We start from the raw sequence: 24,840 nt of genomic DNA on the forward strand, positions 1-24,840 counted from the left end.
CAGTGTGGAGTCAAGGTTATATAGCTGTGTGGAAGGGCCTTGAGTCTACACTGCCATATAATCCAGTGCAAATTAGATAATCTCTGGAAGAAGTCTAAGTGAGGCCTAAATCTGCCTGTCCCCTAACTGAAACCTGGCTGTCCCTTGGTTGCTAGGCAACGAAGTGGGCAGAGATTAGCCCTCTAAACTGGCAGCAATTGGATAAAAACAATTATTGCTCTCCCTCTAATTAGGACTTTATTTTTCTTTTCTTTTTTTGTATCAACCTAGAGGCGTGGATGATGGGTTGTGTTGTCAAATTTCGAGGTTGGGGGGCCTGTAGTTTTGTTGTTTTGTCCACTGCCCTGATGCCATCACTCTTTTATATATATAGATTGGAATCTGTGATTTCATGCACAATGCAGACATAGCAAAGACCTAACTGAGAGTCCAACATTTCATAGGAATTTAGTGAAAAGAAGGTCTCTTTCCTAACGCATTTTCTAAAGGGGGAAAATGAATCATAATGGTAGGCAATCATCAGCTTGAGTTGATAGATTTACATCATCTTTGAAAGACATAGAAGCATGCCAAAAAGATTCCCACCTGTCTTACTTGTATATTTTAAAATTAGAAAGCCAAACAGTTCAAAATAGGGCAGTATATATAAAAACTAGTGTCATATGTGATCATTATCATCTCGTTTTGACTTGTAAATTGCATTTTGTGTTTGGTCCAGATTGTATTTGAAATATGAGCAATTATATCTTCTTGTGACATTTTCTTAGACCCTGCCTTGGAATGCAGCTGTCAATTATAATCCTTTTCAGCTGCATAAATAAAACAGCAAAGTGTGTGTACGTGTGGTTTTGCAAAAGTTATAAAAATCAAAACACCATGTTACCAATAATTAGGAGATAATGGTTTCACCTTTCCTCTGTAGATGTCATTCTTTTTTAAAAAGTTTTTTTAAAAATTCTCTAAAATTTGTTTTCTCTATACAGGTAGGTAGACTCTCCAAGGACTTGAAATGATGTATTTCAGCAGTCCACATTTTTAAACTAACCAACCTAATGTGGACTAAAATGTAACTCAGGCTACAAATTCAGTACTGCTCCAAAAATAGCAGTGTAAATAATACTGAATATGATGAGAGTTTCAATTTCAATTATAATGGGGAGAGGGAGGTATGGTAGTAGAAGTAGAAGAGAAGGAAGGAAAAGTGGAGAGAGACATCTTGTACTGTTCACCATTCAACAAAGTATTTCTTGGCTACGCTAGTGGAACCTCATTAGACCACAAAGTCTTCTGCTTAATGCCAAGTCAATGAATAAGAAGAGCTGCATGATCCAGGACAAGCAAGCTAATATTGCATTTATAACTGAAATCTATTTAACTGAGGCTGGATCTACACTGCCCTATATCCCAGGACATGATCCCAGATTATCTGCTTATTCCAGATTATCTGGCAGTATAGACTCATATAACTGAGTTCAAAGCAGGAGTCCAGTTTGGCCCAGTTGTGCCTACAGATTTCCAGATACAGCAGAAGGCAAAATCTGATAGGGGTGTGGGGGATGGAAAGCATTGCAGTGATCTGTCATGAGTCTATTCCCCATTAAGATATTCTGTCCAGCAGTCTTCACGGTTTAGGTGTACATATATGGCCATAAGATAATGAGACATGATGGGATTTTGTTGCTGTGCTATCCAACCTGCTCCCCAACTGTCTTTATGCCTGAACTGCTAGCCCAGTGTATTGGTTTGATCGTTGAGTTATCTGGGCAAGCCATACTTTCCCAATATTAGAAGACAATGGCAAACCTTGAAATGTTTGTGGGGGTTTTGGGGAAAAATACTATGTTAAGTCCAAAGCTCTGAACTTAGGAATAAAACCCAAGGCTATCATATGAACTTATCCTTTGCCAGCAAGTGATTCCATCCAAATTTAGGTGGGATTGGCTTTTGAGTAAGCAAAGCCAGAACTCTGTTCCAAGATCCTCTCTACTGGACAATAATATTATACCAAAGGAACAGATGGTCTTTCTTCAATAAGTGCCAGGTTTTTTGGGTTTTTTTTTTTGACAACCCAGACACTCATTTCCTTCTGTATCCTACTTCCCATATCTTTTGTCACATCCATAAATTAAAAATCCATTTAGAAGACAAAGCTAATACAGACTCTAGAGTGGGCTAAAGTCAATGGAATCATTTTCATATCCTCATTTATGGATCATATAAGCAGTCACTGATTGTCAGCGATATTTATTTTGAGTGTTCATTTAAAATACTCTCATACTAACTTAATTTTCCTTGCCACTGATGGAAGTTATCAAGCGAGTGTTCCTGGCATTAATTATCAGTAATGCACTTTCACTTCTGGTCATTAATGGTTTTGTGGTAATTAATGGATGCAGCTGCAGAGATTCCTCTTGCATTGGTAATGTGAGGTCTGCTTGCCACTGGAAAAATGAAGCTAAAATCTCTGCACAACCTCTTTACAGAAATTAGAAAAGTAAATTTTAAACTTCTCCAGTTCTTTAATCTCAGGATTTTGGGATGTGTGTTCCAAAAACAATATTATCATGTCCTAGATAGGTTTGATTGATAGGAGGAAAGATGTAAACAATGAAAGTGCCCATATCATTGACAGTTGTGGTTCAGTGAGGCACCAGCTTCTTTTTGCAGAAAAGGCAAAAGACTTTGTAAAGTTACAACTTCCTAGATTCCATAGCCTTGAGCCATAATAGTCAAAGAGGTGTCAGACGGCATTAATTCTATCATGCAGATGTACCCTTTACTAGATATGAGGAGTTTGTTCCCAAAAGGTACCAAATCCATCTGAACAAATTTTACAGAAATTGAAAAAAACATGTTGGAGATATGTATTCCTAGCTAACAACATGCTGCCACCTAACACTCATTTTTCAATTTTTTTTTAGATCTGGTACGTTTTGGAAACAAACTCCACATATGTGGTGAGTGGAAAGAGTTAATCACAACACAGGCTACCACTTTTTTCAGTTCAACACACCTACCTTGATTAGTGATTCTCAACTTTCCTAATGCTCAACCTCTTAATACAGTTCCTTATATTGTGGTGACCCCCAACCATAATATTATTTTTGTTGCTACTTCATAACTGTAATTTTGCTACTGTTATGAATCGTAGTAAATATCTGATACATAGGATGTATTTTCATTCACTGGACCAAATTTGGCGCAAATACGTGATATGCCCAAATTTGAATACTGGTGGGGTTGCATTAATTTTATCATTTGGAAGTTGTAGTTGCTGGGATTTATAGTTTACCTACAATCAAAGAGCATTCTGAACTCCACTAACGATGGAATTGAACTAAACTTGGCTCACAGAACTTGCATGACCAACAGAAAATAGTGAAATGATTTGGTGGGCATTGAACTTGGATTTTGGAGTTGCCGTTCACCTACATCCAGAGAACACTGTGGATTCAAACAATGATGGGCCTAGACCAAACTTGGCACGAATACTCAATATGCCCAAATGTGAACACTGGTGGAGTTTGGGTAAAATTGACCTTAACATTTTGGAGTTGTAGTTGATGGGATTTATAGTTCACCTACAATCAAGGAGCCCCTTGAACCCAACCAACTATAGGATTGGGCCAAATTTCCCACACAGAATCCCTTTGACCAACAGAAAATACTGGAGGGATCTGGGGAAAATTAACAGTGATTTAGGGAGATAATATGTGTTTTCTGATGGTCTTTGGTGACCCCACTGACACCCTCTCATGACCCCCCCCTAGGGGTCCTGACCCACAGGTTGAGAAATGCTGACCTAAATGGATGGTAGAGGGAAAGAATCTGGGTGAATATATGTTTACATGTCTTTATCTAGTTTGACCTTGAACTTTTAAGCATACACAACACATACACAAGAGCTCTGTTTTGTACTAAGAGTCAAGAGGTATCAAGCAATAGTCCTTTTTGACAGGGAGTAAGAAGGATGACACTTCCACTTTCCACTTCCACCAGCAAACAAGGCTTCAACAACCAAATTTCAGGAACCAAATTTCTGTTACAAGTCAGAGATCTGGTTCATGGGGCAGAAATTTAACCCATGAAAATGATAGTGAAATATCAATCCTTTAAAAATGCTTCTAACAGCAACCAGTTAATCCATCTAAATAAAAACACTTTTGCTTGCTGTTGGAAGAAGAACAGAGATTAGGGGTGCATCTACACTGTAGAATTAAATACACTCTAGGTATATTAAATTAAAGCAGTTTGACACCGCTTTAACTGCCATGGTTCATTGGAGTTGTAGTTTGGTGAGGCACCTCCATTATGTGACACTTTGTGAAACTACAACTCCCATGATTCCATGAGCCATGGCAGTTAAAGTGATGTCAAACTGCTTTAATTTAATATATCCAAAGTCTCAGAGCCACCACCAGCCACACCAAATATGCCAGCCCATTCCAGGTCATGAGATTTCAGGATGTAAACCTGACAGGGGTGTTCCCTTGTGATTTGAAAGGGGACAGCAATTTGTGATGTTGTGATGGATAGATTGGTGGTGTCATTAAGCACGATACATTCGTGTCAACCACAGTTTGCACCATGCCATTCAAATAAAAAAATCATGTTCAACAAATGAAGAAAAAAATATTCATTTGGCACTTTTATGAGGCTGTGCTTTTGCTCTGAGACTTTTCCACTGGCTCTGTAAATGCAATGCTGGAGGGTCCTTTCTTGCATCTACTATGGCTACCTTATTCATTCTGGGCCCTCACTGTCCTAACTGACTGATGTCATTTGGCTCCTTTGTCAGGACATTCTGCCTTTCCTTCTTTGCATTTGAACACAAAGAAACCCATGTAAATGCCTCTGGCAGAGCTGACGAATGCAGGTTCATTCAGCATGATCTAGAACAACTTCATCACTTATTTAAAACCGGACTTGGATGAACCCTTCAGGGTCAGTTTCTGTGGCAAATGTAATATAAAGCCAGTCCACAGAAATGTATGGTGTAATGACAAAAGAAAGAAAAGTGACATCTAGAAGAAAGTTTAGGTTTACCTCCTTTAGCTTTAGGTTAATTGTTGCTATTATAGTGTCTGCTTTTTCCCACTCTCCCATCCCTTCCTCCCTCACCATATGCTTTTTTGTGGCTTTATCAGGGCACATAAAAGATGTGTACCTGGAAAAACAGCTATGTATTCACCAGTCAGCAATTTGCAGAACAGACTGTTGTATAACCAAAGAACAAATAGGAGGCCAAGGGCATTTGCACAGCAACATTTATCAGGAAAAAGAAGCTTGATTAATGAGGCAGACACATAACAGGTGCTCAACAAATGTGTTATAAAAGACTGCTTTGCTTCCCCAAAGCATGGGGCTATTAGATAAACCAAGCTGCCTCACGTTTGCAAAGACGCCTTAGCAGCAGGCCATTTTCAGTATTCCAGATGAATGGGGTGGGAAAGACAGGGAACTCAAAGGAGAAAAGACAGAACCTCTCCAATTGGTAGTCACACTTAGCCTCTTAAGTCTCCCTGGCTGAAGACATCATTTCTGTGAATTCACTCCCCTCACAGACAAATGGGTTATAAGAGTCAATGTGGTTGCTGACAATTCTGCTAGCAAAATGATTTGATCACAAATCAGTGTTCTCTAATATGGGTGAGCTATAACTCTCTGATGCCATGATCAACCACCTAGAAAGCCAGCCAGGATTCACAGTTGGCAATGTTGAGTCCGTGTGCCAAATTGGATCTGGATCTGTCATCTACTGGGTTGAGGGTTCTCTGAATACAGGTGAACTATAACTCCCAGATTTCAAGGTCAATCATTCCCAAAGTCCACCAGTATTCACAGTTGGCCATGTTGGGTCTGTGTGCCAAGTGTAGCCCAGATCCAACAAATGCTATAACTCCCTGATGCCAATGTCAGTCACCCCAAACCCCACCAGTATACAAAGCTGGCCATGTCGGATCTGTGTGCCAAGTTTGGTCCAGATACATTGTCATCTGGGTTCAGTGTTTTCGAAGGCTTTCATGGCCGGAGTCACAGGGCTGCTGTAGGTTTTTCGGGGTGTATGACCATGTTCCAGAAGCATTCTCTCCTGATATTTCTCCCACATCTATGGCAGGCATCCTTAGAAATTGAGGTCTGTTGGGGACTGGGAAAGAGCCTACAGCCCGAAAAACCTACAGCAATCAAAAAATAACTGCTTTCTCAAAATGTTAATTGTTCCCCCCATTAGTGTTTCTTTGTATTGACTATTTTATTTTTCAGTGATTGGTTTGGGGGGGGGGGGAGTGCCAAAATACTGTTTGTTTACACTTGAAAAATACGTAAGGCCAGCCCTGCATCCAAGCCAACCCCATTCTGCCATGCAGGAACACACAATTGAAGCACTCCCAGTAGATTGCCATCTAGCCTCTGTTTAATAACCTCAGGTGGAGGAGACTCCACCACACTCTGCAGCAGCATTTTGTGTGCTCAAAGTTCTTCCTAATGTTTAGGTGGAATCTATTTTCCTGCAATTTGGATCTATTCCTCCATGTCCTAGTCTCCAGAGCAGCAAAATAAAAGCATGCCCTCTGCTCTATATGATGTATTTTCAAATATTTAAACATGGCTATAATGTCCCCTCTCTGCCTTCTTTTTCCCAAGCTAAACATATCCATAGGATGGCTTCCAGACCTTTGACTATTTTGGTCACCTTTCTCTGGACATATTCCAGCTTGTCAATATCTTTCTTGAATTGCAGATGAGGTCTGACCAATGCAGAGGAACTCACAGCCTCGGTGTGTGGTGGAACCTCCTTCTTTGGAGGCTTTTAAAAAGAGTCTAGATGGCCATCTTCCAGGGCCTTTTTGACAGTGCTTTTCCAGCATGGAAGGGGGTTGGACTAGATGGCCCATGCAGTCTCTTCCAACTCTATGATTCTATGATTCAAAGCTGAAGAGAATGGGACTATGGCTTGCCTTGATCAAAACACTATACTCATATTATGGTGTATGGAATGGGAAAAGCCCCATAGAAAAGCTAGGAAACTAGAAAAGGATGGCAATATCGTGGAAAAGGGGTGTGTGATAGATAAACAAGATATGGATTTGGATCTGGAACCTCCAGTTGCTCATCCCTACTTTAATGCCAATATGGTTGGTAAACTCATATGTCTGACCAAATATCTAAATACAATTGTAGAAGAGCAGTCACTTTGCATTTCAAAATAATTAAATATTCATTACTTGGGCAAAATGCTACATCTTTACTGAATTTTTTATTATGGCAACATTTTTCCCAGAAAGAGTTTCCAACTTCAGTCTTCTTTTTCTCAAATACAAATAAATGACATGCAGGCCTGAATGTGTAATTGGGCCTTTTCTGTTGACATTTTTTCACAGAGACCTGCTGGCAGATCAGACATTCAGTCACTTCTGCATCTCAGAATTAGATTCTCCAATCCATTATAAATGTAAGAAAAGGAAATTGGTTTTCTTATGCTGCCTAGGGCTCCGAAATTCAGATTCAGATTTTAACACTTCCTCTGGGCCTTTTCTTTTGTTAATTGCTCTGATTTATTTGCAGTTTTCATCAATGCTACATAACATGTGAACCTAGAAAAACAAAAATATGGATTGAATTAATGAAAGGAAGACATCTGGGCAACACGATGGGTTCTTACAATTCTATTGACGAGAAATATATCCAGTTGTGTGTATATATGTGTTCTAAATTATTTGAGTTAGATGGCTTTAAACTAAACTGTAATGTTATTGAGCCATGGCACCACCCACCCACCCCATCCCACCCGCAGCAAAGGTTTATGAACAATAAAGAGACTGCAAGCAAAATATTTGATTTTTTTGTTCATGAAAATGAACAAAATCTGGCTACCAGTATTAAAAAACTCTAAAATCAAAACAGTAGATGGGAACCAACACTCTGAGGGCAGAGGACAGCTAATGACTGAACAAAGGATGCCCCCAGGCAAGAGACAAAACCTTTCCAGTGCTAATTAGGGTGATTAACTGAAACATTAATGCTGGCTTCCCAGTGACAAAGGACTCTTGCCACACCCTGGACTCTCCACAGATATATATTCTTTCCTTTCCTTACTTAGTTTATCCATACCTCACAACCTCTGAGGATACCTGCCATAGATGTGGGCGAAATGTCAGGAGAGAATACTTCTGGAACATGGCACAGCCCGAAAAACATACAACAACCCTGTGAAAGGCCATGAAAGCCTTCGACAACATATTTGATTTTTTTTCTTTATTTTTAAACATTTTCTGCAACTCCAAAGGTGTGCAATGTCAAAGTTACTAGAGGCTTCAAGATGGAGCTAGCAGCAGTTGTACCCTAAAACTCTATTAAATCTAACCCAAATGTATCAGCTATTCTATATATAACTTGTATCTTTGTATACTGTGTCAATTTTAAATGTATAAAATATATCAAATGTATCATGAAGGCAGCTACCTTTCCTAGCATTTGGTTAGCATAATCCCTTGGAAACAGAGCCCATGACCAGGATTCCTCAAGCTATTTCCCAGATCAGATAATATCAGGACCTTTGTGTATGCATGCAGGACAGATGATCCCCTTTGTCAGCATGATGAGCTCAGGATGTTTGTCCATTCAGTTGAGGCTGAGAGTATGCTACTCCCATGGAAGAGGAGGCTCAATTAGTATGAATAGAGGATACCTGCCCTATTTTACAGAGGAGGAAGACTAAGCCACTGCTAGAAGCAGCTAGGCTATGATCAACCAATGGATGCATAGGGGAAATGTATGCAGAAATAATTAGTGATGATAAAATATCTTTATACATATGCTGAGTGTTTCCCCCTTTTCTCTTTAGCAACTGCGGCTTGTTCTCTCCCAATACAGTTAGAAACGGAAAGTGGATTTTATAGATTGATGGCATATGTTCCATATCAATTAAAAAGCCCAGAATCTCTTGCTTTAGAAACCAGTCTCTCTGGGCCCAGATGCTGCTAAAATTCTGTCCTTCCAGCTTCCAAATGCTGGTGTTCTGGCCATAAGGGAGACAAAGAACAACCAGACATCTCATCATTATGCTTCAATCCATATGCTACAGATAATTAGCAATGTATTATTATTATAGTCATTATAAATAAGGAATGTGTTTTTCCTTTCCTTTCCTCTCCCTCCCTGCCAATCCATTTTCTTATATACCATCTCTTAAATTTGGATTGTACACATGAAGTATTACATATCCTGTAAGCTGCCTTTTTCACTGAAGGGATGAAGATGAGATAAGTGAGACAAGGCAGATAGAAAGATAATCAGACAAATCACTGACACCTTAGAATCATACAGTTGGAAGAGACCACAAGGGTCATCCAGTCCATATCACAAGGGAAACACAACCAAAGCACCCCTGATAGATGGCCATCCAGCCTCTCATTGAATCATAGAATCAAAGAGTTGGAAGAGACCTCACGGGCCATCCAGTCCAAACCCCTGCCAAGAAGCAGGAAAATGCTTCCCTCCAACCAATGGCTAGCAAATGGAAACAACCACAAAGAAATAACCTGTTTCTACACAGCAATCAGTTTCTATATTGCTTTCATTTTCAGTACTTTTTCACATAAACCATTTTAAAGAGATTTGGAAAGTTAATTTTCAAAACTAATTAGTTACAAATATTAGCAATTAAAAATCATAGAATCATAGAATCGTAGAGTTGGAAGAGACCTCACGGGCCATCCAGTCCAACCCCCTGCAAGAAGCAGGAAAATCTCAAAAAGCACCACATTTAGTTACTTTTGAAAAGTGGAATAACTTTTTTAAAAAATGAACCATATGAGTCTGAAGTGCTCTGAAAATCTTTGCTGCAAACTGAGTTCAAAGTATAAAAGTAATTTGCACTCAATTAATGGGGGAAGAGAAGGTGGCAGAATCTTGCTTTTCCCAGGAGACTGAGACAAAAGCAAACTGCTATGGTCTTTCCTAGCTTTTATATTCTTCCTCTTTAACACTTTTTGTCCATATGTGTTCTGGCTTAGACCTATGAAACACCAGAGGGTATCAGTATATGAAGGTATCTTGTAAAGCAGTGGTTCTCAACCTGTGGGTCCCCAGATGTTTTTACCTTCAACTCCCAGAAATCCCAGCCAGTTTGCCAGCTGTTAGGATTTCTGGGAGTTAAAGACCAAAACATCTGGGGATCCACAGGTTGAGGACCACTATTGTAGACCAACTGAGAGAGTGAAGTTGGTAGTATAAACCTTTATAGACAAAGGCTGTATCCATATGGTAGAATTACAGCAGTTTGACACCACTTTATCTGCCATAGCTCAATGCTATGGAATTGTGATATCTGTAGCTTTGTAAGATAGATATTTATCCTTCTCTGTCAGAGAGCTCTGATGCCACAACAAATTAAAAATCTCAGGATTCTATAGGATAGAGCTATAGCAGTTAAAATGAGATCAAACTGCTATAATTCTGCATGAATACAGTCTAAGTCTGCTTCTTCAAATGCAACATATTGATATTCCAGACTAATACAGCTATGTCTTTGAATGTTCCCCCTCCCACACACCCATTGGAAGACATGCAAGCCTTTTTTGAGAGCCTACAGACCCTTCCTTCATAACATTCTGTGTTGCTGGTTTGCAATGAGTTGAACACTGGTTTGCAGTGAATATAGGATGACATTATATGATGGCAAGCACTTCCGTTCATGGTTGGGGAGGCTGTAAGTGTAACACCCCTAAGCAGCGCGAACACTGGAAACCAACACGGAGACCAATAAACAATCTAATATCTTTATTAAAGCAATAAAGGTTCTAAACAAAAATGAGCAGAGTATATAGTCCAGCAGTTGATCTTTTAGAGAAGATCAAAATTAGTCCAATATAATGAAGTTATATGTCCAGTATTAGAGTCCAAAGTTTATAATCCAAATAACTGAAACAAACTCAAACTCTTTGGAAGTTTGAGTGGGGAAAGAGCAAGGTTTCACAGGGAGATTCTTGAAGTAAAGTCCAGAACAAGGATTCAAGGCTAGGCAAAGTATTTCATGGGGGATCTGAAACACAGTACAAACTTGACAAGGAGTGGAACGCAACTCCCGGTCTACTCGTGAGTAAGCGTACCGGAGGGCCGCTTCGAAGCTCAGGAACAAGAGTCGATGTTCTTCTATGAATAGTCCTGTTGACACCGCAATAGGGAAAGCTCAGTGCAGAACTTTTATGGAAGTTCAAGAGCTACCCCCAACAGGTGTTTAACTCCCCAAATCTTCCCAGAGAATGAAGCTGTTTCAAACATCATACCAGATGCCTGCCTCCCCAAAACTTCCCAAGGGAAACGGTTTAATCACAATTGTCTCTCTCCGCTAATATCGCTCTTCGCCTTAGAAACTGCTTATGGGAGCGATGTGTTTTGAGAAAAGCCTTCCTATCAAACACCAAACTTTCCAGGGAACCAGGCTCTGTTTCAAGGGCGTCCCTAATTGGCTCTGGCACAAAAATGTCAACAGGGGACATCTGGAATGGAACAGAATCTTGCTGAGATGGGAAAAAGCCCAAATCCTCTTCAGTTTGATCTATGATGGCTGCGGGGTCATGGGCCAAAGGTCCCTGAGACATCACAGTAAGTCTCATTACAAACCATGTGCAATAATGTCTTACATGATGGTGACATTTTCAACCTCCAGTCTCACTTTCAACAACAAAACAAAATCTTGTGATTCAAATGCTTCACGGGACTTTATACCTATTGTGTCCTTAGTAAATCCCTATATAGTTCAGATTTAGGCTATCTGAAGGACTGCATGCCCCTATATAAACCTCCTTGTGATTAAAAACTTCAGGAGAAGCCCTTCTATCAGGGTGCATCTACACTGTAGAGTTAATGGAGTTTTACACCACTAGGAATGATGCTATGGAATCATGGGAGCTGTTTTTTGGTGAGGCACCAGCACAAAGATGGCAGAGAAGTCTAAAGACTTTGTAAAACTAACTCTCTTATGATTCCGTTAGCATTGAGCCATGGCAGTTAAAGCAGTGTCAGGCTGCGTTTATTATTCTACTGTTCTGAAAGGCTTTTTAGGAGTTGACTGTGAAGGCTTTAAATGGAAAGCTGCTTTCTGGTGCATTTTCCTCATTTTTATCTTTTAATGGATCTGTATTAAAGGGTTGTAATTCTGTGTATTGCTTCATTATATTTAAATAATAGCATTTTTATGTTTTAAAGTGCTTTTTGTAACTGTTCTAAGTTATATAACTTTGGTACATAGGTTGCCTTGATTCTTTTCCTTTTACTACTACTTAATACTATTTATCTAATTGTCAAAAATGGTTGCTGCATTTGTCTAATGCTTATGACTTGCTTATCATCTCTGTTTTAATACTTAGAGGGTAATGTTTCACACAGATCATAGAAAAGGGGAGATATAGAAATCTGGCATTTATATGACGGCTTAAAAATTAGAGGCAGTGTTTAACACCTGACTAGATCTAAATATATTGTGATTACATACATAAAGTAGCTTGGGAGGAATCACATAAAAGCCAATTGCTTGTGCAGAATTAGTCTTGACATTGTTGTCACCTGCAAAATGCATCAGATTCCCTGGGCTTTCTCAAAAGCACATGAAAATTGCATTTGGGGTAGTGTTTTATATATGTATAATTTTCCTGTAATGCATTCATTTATTTTCAAGGGACAGAAAAGAGGACTTTATTTCATATCATTAATCAAGTTCACTGTATGCAGGTGGTGAAACAAGTTCTTACAATCCCCAGGTTGAGTAATTTAAAAGAGCAATGAACTAGATATTAGCCTTATCACCCGTTAAGCAGTTCTGAAATGAGGAGAGGATTGAAGGTGCAGTCTCTTCAGTCTGGAAAGCCATTTGGCATATTACTGAGCAGCAAATCTGGATTTGCTACTGAGTATATGCTGAAATATAGCAGTCAGCCACAGTCTTACCAGCAACTGCAGAAGATGCATGAGACAAATTTTCAAAAATCTCTCTTTTGCATTCACCTTACAAGCCTAGATGTGCACCCAATCATTGTAGTACAGGCAGCCCTTAAGTTATGAACAAGATAGATTCTGTAGGGTTGTTCTTAAGCTGAATTTGTATGTAAGTCGGAACAGGTAGATTTTAAAGTGTAACTCCAGCCAGCACATGGAGGGGTTAATACCCTTGTGGTCTATGCCCCTGTTCAGAAGATTTCAGCTTACTTTCTGTCCCTGTGATAATTGGATATTGAAAAATTTGGCCTTTTGTGGAAACAAGGATTGGTGAGAAAGCTTCAGTGGAGACTCCTTTCCCCCACAATAACTCTTTCAGGAGTGAATTTCTCTTTCAAGGGGTAGATTTCTCTCACTTTCTGTTGTCTCATCCCCATCTTTAACTATGAATCATTTGTAAGGCAGATGTTTTTAACTCAGGATCAGTCTGTATATTAAATCAGAGAAACATAGTAAAGTGCTAAGATGGTTCCCTTAGTTTCCCCGAAATAATAGGAACACAGGAAGCTGCCTTATAGAGCCATCAACCTATTCTAGCTCAATGATGTTACATCAAGATGCATCTACACTGTTGAATTAATACTATTGATACCACTTTAACTACCATGGCTCAATGCTATGGAATAATGAAGGTTGTAGTTTGGCGAGGTTAACTTTTGTCATACGTTAAATCCCTTGTAAAATGACTCTTTGGAAAAGAAGGCTAAAGAACTTGTAAAACTACAACTTGCATGATGTCATAACATTAATCCAAGGTGGTTAAAATGTTTTTAGGATAGATTTTCCAGAATTTAGAGTGCATCTGTAGTCCTTAGAGTATTTATGTATTTACAGTACAGTAGAGTCTCACTTATCCAACACTCGCTTATCCAACGTTCTGGATTATCCAACGCATTTTTGTAGTCGATGTTTTCATTAAATTGTGACATTTTGGTGCTAAATATGTAAATACAGTGATTACTACATAGCATTACTGCGTATTGAACTACTTTTTCTGTTAAATTTGTTGTATAACATGATGTTTGGGTGCTTAATTTGTAAAATCATAATTTAATTTGATGCTTAATAGGCTTTTCCTTAATCCCTCCTTATTATCCAACATATTCACTTATCCAACATTCTGCCAGCCCGTTTATGTTGGATAAGTGAGACTCTACTGTATTTATATTCCGCCCTTCTCACCCCGAAGTGGACTCAGAGCGGATCGCATTATACACACATAGGGCAAACATTCAATGCCCATAAACACATCAAACAGAGACTGAGACAGACAGACTCAGAGGCAATTTAACCTTCTCCTGGGGGGATGTTCAATTCTGGCCACGGGGGGAGCAGCTGCTTCATCATCCACTCTGACGACACTTCCTCATTCCAGGTCATAAATTAGTTAAACTTGCCTCCCCACTTTTATAAGTGGTACCTTATTTCCTACTTGATAGATGCAACTATCTTTCGGGTTGCTAGGTCAGCAACGAGCAGGGGCTATTTTTTTTATTTTTAATTGACCGGTGCTCACCCCGCCACGGGCTGGCCTCAAACTCATTACCTCATGGTCAGAGTGATTTATTGCAGCTGCTCAACAGCCCGCGCCACAGCCCGGCCCCGAGTAAGATGGAGGAAACTCAGGGTAAGATCATTGCCTTGCAGTTATATTTTTCACCAGCTGTTAGACATAGTGGTGTGCGTTTTACTTGAAACACATGCACTGTACAACTATGTGTTTAATAGCTGGCAGCTGTGAATCAATACAACCCAAAGGTCAAGAAGCCAAGAAAATCTGTGCAGAGCCCAAAAGACAGGTGAAAGGACACAAAGAAAGATCAATATATATATCATCAGACGACACCACAATCCAGGCCAAAGTATCAAAACTCAGAGAGATTTTTGGACATGTTATCTCTGATGTTGTTTCTAGCAATCAATCTGTGTCTCAGCTTACCTTTCCTGCAGAGGCTGATTATGAAACAGGTACTGTTGAGTCTGTTCAATGAAGCCATGATAAATCTTCAGCTCACATGCCTAATCTGGCCCACAAATTCCATAATCTTTCCCATGAAGATACTTATTTCCAAGCCACATGCTCGTTAGCAAACACTGAAAGGATTGTGAGAAGTGAATGATGTCACCTCTAAAATCAGACACTTCTCAAGACTGAAAGGTCCATAGCCAAGGTTTTATAGCCTGTGGAGTGGAAATCTATGCTAGTGTGACTCCAGTGGACATCTGTCACCAGTTTGAAGGCAATAGGACTTAAACCTGACACCAACCAAAGCCAATTGGAGAGGACACCCACACAAGATCTGGCTACAATTTTACAGTTGATAAATATTAGCTGCTGTTGCCTTCCCAGATCTCCAACATACTGGCCAGAAGTTCAGGAGGATTTGCTGTTGTTGATATCTGCCATCATGTTGACTTAATGTTATGACAACTCTATGAATAATAGGCCTCCAAAAGCCTCAGTCAGCAATGGTCTTGCTCAAGTCTTACAGAATCAGGACTGAGACTTCCTTGACTGAATCAATACATATGTAGTATAGTTTCGTGTTTTCCTTCTCCCTTCCAGTTTGTTAAGAATTACCATCCTTTCCAGTGTGTTACATCATCTCATAATATGTCCTAAGGATGACAACCTTAGTTTAGTAATCTTCACTTCCAGTGAGAGTTTGGCTTGATTTGCATTAAGATCCATTAATTTGCCTGTGTAACACCCATAGATCTCTTCTCCAGCATCATGTTTCAAATGTGTTGATTCTCTTGTTGACAGCTTTCTTCACTGCACAACATTCATACACATACATAGAAGCTGGAACTATATGACCACCTATAAGAAGATTGATTGTTCTTCTTTTAATCCTGATGCAAAACTATAGCTGGGATGCCACTCAAAAGTCTCCCTAGTATTTTCAGATTGGTGTTGTGTTGTAAGGGGCATTGGACAAAGAGGTGCTAATATCTCTTTACCCCCAAAAAATCATTCACTGATGCTGGATTATAGTTAGTGGGATGTGGGCATTTTCCTCCAAATAAGAGTTTTGCACCTCCCCTACCCCCCAAAATATACTGTAGTCCACAAATATCTAGCATTGTGTTACCCCTAAACTGGAAGTTTGTTCCTTGACGTACTTCAACCAGACAAGAACACCAAAGAGGAGATCTGCAGCCAAAAAATGTCTAGGGTCTAAGAACTACAAAGCAGACACACAAAGCAAGACGAAGGACTAAGCTTGTATACAATTCTATATAGAAACTAGCTGTGCCTGGCCACGCGTTGCTGTGGTGTTGTCTGGTGGTGTTGGTGAGAAATTGTTGAGGTAGTGGTGGTATTGAATGTCTTTATGTTTAGTATGCACACTGAAGTAGATTATATGGCAGTGTGGAGTCAAGATAATCCAGTTCAAAGCAGATAATATAAGATTCTAAATGGGTTATATAGCTGTTTGGAAGGGCTTTGAGTCTACAGTGCCATATAATCCAGTTAAAATCTGATAATCTGTGGAAGAAGCCTAAGTGAGGCCTAACTGTGCCTGTCCCCTGGACTGAGTGAGTTGCTAGGAGACCAAGTGGGTGGAGCTTAGCCTTCAAACTGGCAGCAATTGGATAAAAACAATTATTCCTCTCCCTGTAATTAGGACTTTATTTTTCTTTTCTTTTTGTTGTATCAACCTAGAGGCGTGGATGATGGGTTGTGTTGTCAAATTTTGAGGTTGGGGGACCTGTAGTTTTGTTGTTTTGTCCGCTGCCCTGATGCCATCACTCTTTTATATATATAGATTGCAAAACACACCTTATTACACTGCAGCTATATTACTATTAGATCACAACTCACATAAACATATCCCATAATAATTCTTTATTTAATATTTTTGACTTCATTACCATGTAGAATGAGAGATCAGAAATTGTTTAAGAACACATTTGTTGTGCTTTTGTTGTCTTGGTAGCTTTGCCTGCACCTTTTCTTTGGTCACCTAAATTGTATTTCTAAAGCTTAACTGAAGTTATTGCAATGTGGGAAGCATGTGCTCAATTCAACAATACCTGAAAGACAGAGGTTTTCTATCTGTGATGTATACTGGTAAAAAATAAGTCTTATGCCTCCTATTAGAAAGTGATGCTCATCCAAATCAGGTAAACAATGGCTTTGAAAGCTATTCCTTAGTAAACATCCCCACATCTGTAATAAAAGTAAGAGAGATAGCTAGAGAAATTTGCAAGATATGTTAAAACAGACTTATTTATGGAAAGGTTTAGACCTCACTTAAGTCTCTCAATTTAATAAGGTACAGATTTCCAATTCTGAAGTTTCAAAGTTTTCAACCACTACCCATCCCTTTGTCCTGAAATGCTTCTGAATTGCTCCTGCCCATCCAGCTCCTTTTGTGAAAACCTAGAGAGGTGGTTTGATAATATTTTTTTAAATGATGATTTAAAATACTGCTGTTGTTTTTGTAGTAACTGGGATAAATCCAATCATAATGCAAGAGAAAACCTATTCAAATTATTTTCTCTTTATCTGTTGTAAAGTTAAGACAAGCTTATGCAATCTTATAATATTTTATTTAGGACTCCCAGATGTCTTTATTTCAAGAATAATTCCTTATTTGCTAGTCAATCATAACATTCATTTTATTCTTTTGTCTGTATATTCTGTTTGTATTAAAGTCCTGCTAACATTCTGACACTTATAATATGCTATTCCCTAGGGTCTAAATGTATTCATTATTTCAGTGTTTTCCAGCAGACACTCTGTCTTGAGACATTATTTTAAGTTTTCTTATCTATTTTGACACCTTGACAATCCATTCTTTAATTTGAAAAGGTGTGATCTATAAGTTGGGAGGTTTCTCCCATCTCTGTTATTTACCATCTCGAAGGGTATTTTCAGGACTGAGCTTAAAATGTTTATTTGCATTTCTCTTGATCTGCAATGCAAACATAGATTCTGCAGCTCTAAAAAGTAGTACTGCCCGTTCCTCTTGTCATCTCACATTAACACTAGCTGTTTATGCATAGAAACAAACATTTTTTTTGTATCTTATTTATGTATGATGCCTTTCTTGTCTACTATGATCTGATTAATTTTTGTAATTGGCTGTTGTTGGTTGTTTATTTAACTTGAAATATCTATCTGTTTTATTATGTATTCTGTGATTTTATATTGTTGTGAGCCACTTTGAGTCCCTACGGGGAGAACGAGTGGGATATAAATAAAGTTGTTGTTGTTGTTGTTGTTGTTGTTGTTGTTGTTGTTATTGGGAAGACATAAATGATGGTTCTTCTTAATATTTAATGGAGGGGCTCTCAAATTATTTCCCAGAAGACCCGAAGATTCTTGGAAGCTCATTTGATCAGGGGATCTATAATGTTCAGTAGGACAGGAAGCATACATGCATGCTTGCATACATCCATACATGCATGCAAGTGCACAAATGGGGTGTGAGAAGGGAGTTGTGTATTGCCATGATATGGAAAGCCTAATGCTTCCATCACCACAAAAGACACTTACATTTTTGCTGTTATTGGTGCTAATGAAGTGATGCCAGCTGCTTCAGAAGCTTTTAGCCTTTTAGCCACCAGAATATATGATTGATCCATCACACTGAATCTCCTCCATGATACAATGGCAGGGCAGAGCTGCATGTGTTAGGAACTAGCTTCAATTTATCCATGCAGGTAACTGGCTTAGCTAGCTCTATATTGTCTACAGCAAAGGTGACAAACATGTGTACTTTCAGATGTTGGAGATCCTAGGAATTGCCTAGGACCTTGGACATATAAAGCAAGTGTACTGTCAGTAAGTCACACTTTACTGGAGTTATGTTTGGTTCACAAAAATCAGTATAAAGTAGATCTGGCTTGGCCTTCATATTAATTGCCTGAATCTGAAGACATGTGTTCGATATCTATTTTAATTTCATAGCAAGTACTCAGTGGTGGTCCATGTTCTGAGCAGAGGTTGAAGGGTCGTCTAGCCAATAAGGCTTCTCCTCCACCTGAATCAGTCTGCCAGGAAAACAGTTGCATGGCAAAGGGTCAGGGTTTCAGCTTGAAGGTGAAAGAGTTGGCTGGAGATAGAGAGTTAAGAGAGTAAATTTTTCATGTTTAATCTTATATTCCTTTTATGATCTATTGATCTTCTGACATTTTTAGAGTGCTAAAATATGAGAAATTTCTGACATTGCTGTGAATGATACCATCAAAGTAGGACTTTGAAACAGAAGTCTGGATTGTATTCAAGAGCAGCAGGGCCAATCGCAATAGGACTGCAGCATGACTGTGTTTTGAAGCAAGGTGAATTATCAATGAAATAAGGACGGGAGGCCATTAAGTACAAAGTCTAAAATGATCTAATTGCACCATTGGCATTATTATTTTGTTTAAATTCTTCACTGCTGTATTTATGCTGTATTTAGACAAAGGTTGAGTATTTTGTATATGGAATCCCAAAATCTAAAATACTCCAAAATCTAAATTGTCCACATGGTGACTGAGATAGTGACACTTTTGCTTTTTAATATTTAAATGTTTTAATAATGAACATTATTTTAGAATACAGGAAATCCCCAAGTTACAAACAAGATAGGTTCTGTAGATTTGTTCTTAAGCTGAATTCATATGGAAGTCAGAACAGGTACATTTTAAAGTGTAATTCCAGCCATATCTATCTATCTATCTATCTATCTATCTATCTATCTATCTAGCAATGTCTAGAGGAGCCCCGGTGGCGAAGTGCTTTAAAGCGTGAGCTACTGAACTTGCAGACCGAAAGGTCCCAGGTTCAAATCCCGGGAGTGGCTTGAGTGCTCGCTGTTAGCTCCAGCTCCTGCCAACCTAGCAGTTCGAAAACATGCAAATGTGAGTAGATTAATAGGTACCGCTTCAGCAGTCATGCCGGCCACATGACCTTGGAGGTGTTTACGGACAACGCCGGCTCTTCGGCTTAGAAATGGAGATGAGCACCAACCCCCAGAGTCAGACATGACTGGACTTAACATCAGGGGAAAACCTTTACCTTTTATCTATGTCTATCTTAGCTTTGGATAGCACAGGGAAGGGATTCAGGGCTTTAGCCGAGGGGGGGGGGGCTTAGGGGTTCAATCCCCCCCCTGAATATTTTCAGATATTTTTAATAATCCTGGTTTACTCATGAATTTTAACTGGTTAACCATATCCCCATGAGTGTTCATTGAAGTTCATTGAAGATGGAGCCTGATTTCTAAATTATTTTGCGCTATGGAACTACTCTTCATGATTCGCCAAAAAAAATGTTTCACCCCCCCCCCCCCATTTTTTTTCCTTGCTACGGTCCTGCCTGTGGTGACTGTTTTGCTATCTGTGCTCTGGTTCAGAATATTTCACCTCACTTTCTGCCCCTGTGATAATTGGATTTCGAACAATTTGGCTTATTGTGGAAATAAGGGTTGGCAATAAATCTTCCTCATGATAACACTTTCAGTAGTGAATTTCCCTTCTGAGGGATAGATTTCTCTCACTTTCTGTTGCCACACACCTATTCTTAACTATGAGTCATTTGCAAATCGGATGTTTTTAACTTGGAGACTTTCTGTATGAGTATTCAAAAAATTAAAAATCAAAGCATTTTGGGACTTCACTTAAACAACATTTTTTTCAAATATTTTTCAAATATTTTGAGTATGCTTCCCATTGCTAATGTGGTCAAGGTAGCAGAGGTTGCTAAGCAAAATATCCAGAATAGAAGTTGCTGTAACAACTCTCCTCTCTTCCCTATTGATAATTGAAATATTGGTGTTTTCCCCCCTTTTGAACTCAGTTTCAGCAATTTAGGAAAAAGGGAGTAAGTGAGAGGAGGAAACAGAAGATGATATTGCAGAAGGTTAATTGAGACTGTCCCTGCCAAATTGGGATAGCTGAGAATTTTTCAACAGAAGTATTTCAAGTATTTGGATTGGATTAGTATTGTCATTGCTGTTCTTTAAGGGATGCTCTGAACAAAACTGAAATGGGCAAAGTGCATGTAAAGCTGTTTTTATAGCTTTCCCGAGACTGCCCAGTTTCTACATTGCTCATTGACTCTCCTGGAGCAGCAGTTTACCTTTGAAATGGCTGACAACCTATCCTGTTTAACATCGGAAAATATCAGTTTTTCAAAACCACAATAGACTGTATAGTCTCTAAAGGGTTCCTGGGACAAATAATTGACCTCCAGATGCAATGAAGTTAATAACTGCACTTGGAAAATACGTTTCAGAGCAGACACATGCCAGACACAAGAAGTATATTTTTCTTGTTTCTTTATGTTAGGCAAAGCCTGGATCAATGGCAGTTTCTGAGTCAGGTTGTGGAGGAGCAAAAAGGTATTTGGAATAAATAGAGCTCTCCTAACAGTAGGAAGAACAATCTCTATAGGAAGTACAGTAGAGTCTCGCTTATCCAACGTAAATGGGCCGGCAAAACGTTGGATAAGCGAATATATTGGATAATAAGGAGAGATTAAGGAAAAGCCTATTAAACATCAAATTAGGTTATGATTTTACAAATTAAGCACCAAAACATCATGTTATACAACAAGTTTGACAGAAAAAGTAGTTCAATACGCAGTATTGCTATGTAGTAATTACTATATTTATGAATTTAGCACCAAAATATCATGATGTATTGAAAACATTGACTACAAAAATGCATTGGATAATCCAGAACGTTGGATAAGCGAGACTCTACTGAAAATCTATATGTACTCTACATCAACCTCATTGCTACTTTTATTGGGGGGTTTTTGGTTCAGTGTTTCTTCTTTTAAATGTCTGAATCTTTATTCTTCACTTGTCTCTATGCAAGCCCCAGAGAAAGAAAGTATTGCTCTATGTGCAGTTTCCACTCATTTTGTTGGGACTTGTGCCAAGGAACTTCCAATACATTCGTGTCCTTTTACTGTCTTTTATGGAAACCTCCCAGATGCCTTTTATCCTTCCCTCCCAGGATTAAGCTTCTTGACCCTTCTCTCATTTTGACAGCTCTCTTCTCCATCCCTCCGCTGCCCCTGCCAGATTCTCTGTGGTCTCTGGGCCAAATTCTACCTCATTATATTAAAACCACCAGGTGGTATCCTTCATACCCACCTTGCTTTTGAAGTCAGGACCACTTCATTTTCTTTTCAACTTCCTTTGCTTTCTCTCATTTGTTACCCCGTCTTTGTTAGACATTTCCTCACAGAGCTGCCGCAGTTTTTTTCCCCGATCCAGAATTTCTTTGGGGAATAGGTTCTTTTCATCAAAAGCGGCTTTCAGAGCTACAGGATTTTAAAAGATGAAGAAGAAATACAAGAGAATATCATCAAATTCTCATTATGACTGGGCACATTTGTAAAAGAAAAAAAGACCATGATGAATATGAAACTTAGTGAGATGAAGAAAGCAATCCAGAAACAAAAAACCATTTACTGGTAAATCATCTATCTAGCCTATACTTGCCTACATTTTATCCCACTTTGCTGAGCAAGCTGTTCAGCCTGAAAAAGAGTATGGGCTGATTTTCAACAGCAACAATTGTCAAGGGCTTGAAAGAGTTCAGCCCACACCTCAATGGTGCCCATATTTATTTATTTATTTATTTGCAGCATTTATATTCCGCCCTTCTCACCCCAAAGGGGACTCAGGGCGGATCACATTGCACACATAAAGGCAAACATTCAATGCCATAACATAGAACAGAGACAGAGACAAGGCACAGGCGCGGGCTGGCCTCAAACTCATGACCTCTTGGTCAGAGTGATTTGTTGCAGCTGGCTTGCTATCCAGCCTGAGCCACAGCCCGGCCTACCATATGATGGTAGTAAACTCTTATTTCAGTAGGGCATTACATTTGTTCTTATTCAAAATGTTGAAACAATTTGTAAGGATGTGGGATTCAATATCTTAGACCATTCACTCAAAGTTCAGATCAGACCCCAGGGCAGATTTACCATTACCTCCCACTGATACGGATGCCACTAGCCATCACTGAGAGCCAGGCCTGTAGCGAGGGGGTGGTTTTAGGGGTTCAACCCCCCCCACCCGAAATTTTTCAAGTTATAAAAAAAATCTCGTTTACTCATGAATTTTAACTGGTTAACCAAATCCCCATGCTAAGTCTATGAGATGCAAAGCATTAAGAGTCCCTCCAGGCACTATCTCAAGCAGATATTGACAGGTTTGTAGCAGGGAGGGGTATGTGCTAGGGGTTCAACCCCCCCCTCCCCCCCCCCCCGAAATTTTCAAAACCCCTCCCGAAATTTTTTTTCTGGCTACGGCCCTGCTGAGAGCACCTTTTCAGTTTCACCTTTAGAAATGAATGTCACCTCACTTGAAAGCACCATTTTAGCCAGGGCTACCAAGATCAGATTTGGTCTGCAGTGTACATTTAATACAACCCTTCCCACCGCTGGATAGAGTTGCCATGTTTTTTGAAGAGCAATTGGGACAACCCTGTCTGTTTCTAAGTCAGCTCGACTGATTAGTAGATATGAGGCAGTTCTGTATAAAACCAACATTAAGAGAACAATTTTTCATAAGAGTTCCAGATTCCCACAGGAGTCATACGCATAAGAAGACTGTGTCTGTGCGGTGCACATGCAATTTCATATCTAGCTGGTTCGCCTATGGTGACCCAATGAGTTTCATAGAGTTTTCTTAGGCAAGGAATCATCAACATTGATTTCAACTGTGAGACACAGTCTACAGCTTCTAGTATTTGTTGTTGGTCTCCTATCATTAGCCAGGGCTGCCCCTGACTTAATTTTACTTTATATAAACATGCTTGAGGTTACTTTATATACGCATGCTATTCACATCAGTTGCCTGGCTCTGGAGAACCAAAAGAAGGAAGAAAAGGATTTCATATGTACTTTGAAGGCATTTGAAGCCATTTAGCTGCATATTAAGTGCTCATGGGTGAGTCCTTTTGTGAGTATGGCTGGTACTTGTGGTTTCTACTCTCACCACTTTAAAAAAAATACACACACACACACAATTTGGACCTGCAACATATTCATCTTCAAGTCCCCTTCCAGCTTCCTGGGCCCTAAAAATTTGCACCAGTTTCTTTCTTATCCTTATTCTCGCCGTCTTCTCCTTCACTCTCCACTGCTCCTCCCTCCACAATAAATACAAGCTACTTTTTCATTTTGGAATCTGTTTCCACAACTGAAGACAAAGGAGAAAATGGAAGGAGGAGAGATAAATTAGGATTTCACATTGCAACAAATGTTGCAGATCATGCTAATCTGTTATATTTTGAGATTCCGATTTTGTTATAATTGGGAAACGTTCAGAGTTGCCTTGAGGAACTATTGAACTGGAGTAGAAATATTAACATGATTAAGGCTAGAGAATTTAATGAGGAATTTTTCTTAATTGCCTTAAGGAATTTCTGGAATACAGAAAGAATATTTAAATGGATAATATAATGTGTAGATATGGGGGAAAGCTCACTCTTTTCAAAATACACTTTGCTCCCTCTCCCTTATATTTGTTTTAAAAAATAAAAATCAGATTCATTATTTAATACATCTAAAACAGCTCACATTATTTCATGAATTTCATTCCTAGCTAATTCAAATTCTTAAACATTATCCATTTATTCTTAAATTTGACAGACTCACCCTGTGTGTGCACTAATCCATCATTTATTCACTCTTCCATGCTCTCTTCTATCTATGACCATAAGTTTAAAATCAATTTCAAATTAGTTTAAAATTTAGGGCAAGGGATAGGATTTGCATCTTTCTGTAGCCTATTGATGTAGCGCTCAACTCATAGCGAGTCAGACCAAACTCGAGTATATGCCTATATAAGGACCTACTCTGTGGCAGTGGAGGATGCAAAG

At 39.1% G+C, this 24,840-nt stretch overlaps 1 protein-coding gene and 1 long non-coding RNA gene across 8 annotated transcripts in view; one reads left to right on the forward strand and one right to left on the reverse strand.

Moving 5' to 3' along the window:
• LOC134297886 (uncharacterized) overlaps positions 1-24,840 on the forward strand; it is a 414,859-nt gene that overhangs the window by 38,815 nt on the left and 351,204 nt on the right. The window lies entirely within an intron of this gene.
• The window catches only part of wdr49 (WD repeat domain 49), a 191,847-nt gene that overhangs the window by 9,375 nt on the left and 157,632 nt on the right, over positions 1-24,840 (reverse strand). For 2 of the 7 annotated variants that reach the window (XM_008106071.3, XM_016992019.2), the window contains exons 19-20: positions 22,098-22,267; positions 16,835-19,064 (exon numbers count right to left, since the gene is read on the reverse strand). In XM_008106071.3, the coding sequence (XP_008104278.1) occupies positions 22,122-22,267 (146 nt within the window). In that variant the 3' untranslated portion in view covers positions 16,835-19,064; positions 22,098-22,121. Of the gene's footprint in view, positions 1-4,445; positions 7,596-16,834; positions 19,065-22,097; positions 22,268-24,840 lie in introns of those variants that run through there. The other 5 variants (XR_010004835.1, XR_010004836.1, XM_062976738.1 and 2 more) reach the window with 5 other exon arrangements.

The sequence above is a fragment of the Anolis carolinensis genome, chromosome 3 (genome assembly GCF_035594765.1).
Source record: "Anolis carolinensis isolate JA03-04 chromosome 3, rAnoCar3.1.pri, whole genome shotgun sequence".
Lineage (NCBI taxonomy): Eukaryota > Metazoa > Chordata > Lepidosauria > Squamata > Dactyloidae > Anolis > Anolis carolinensis.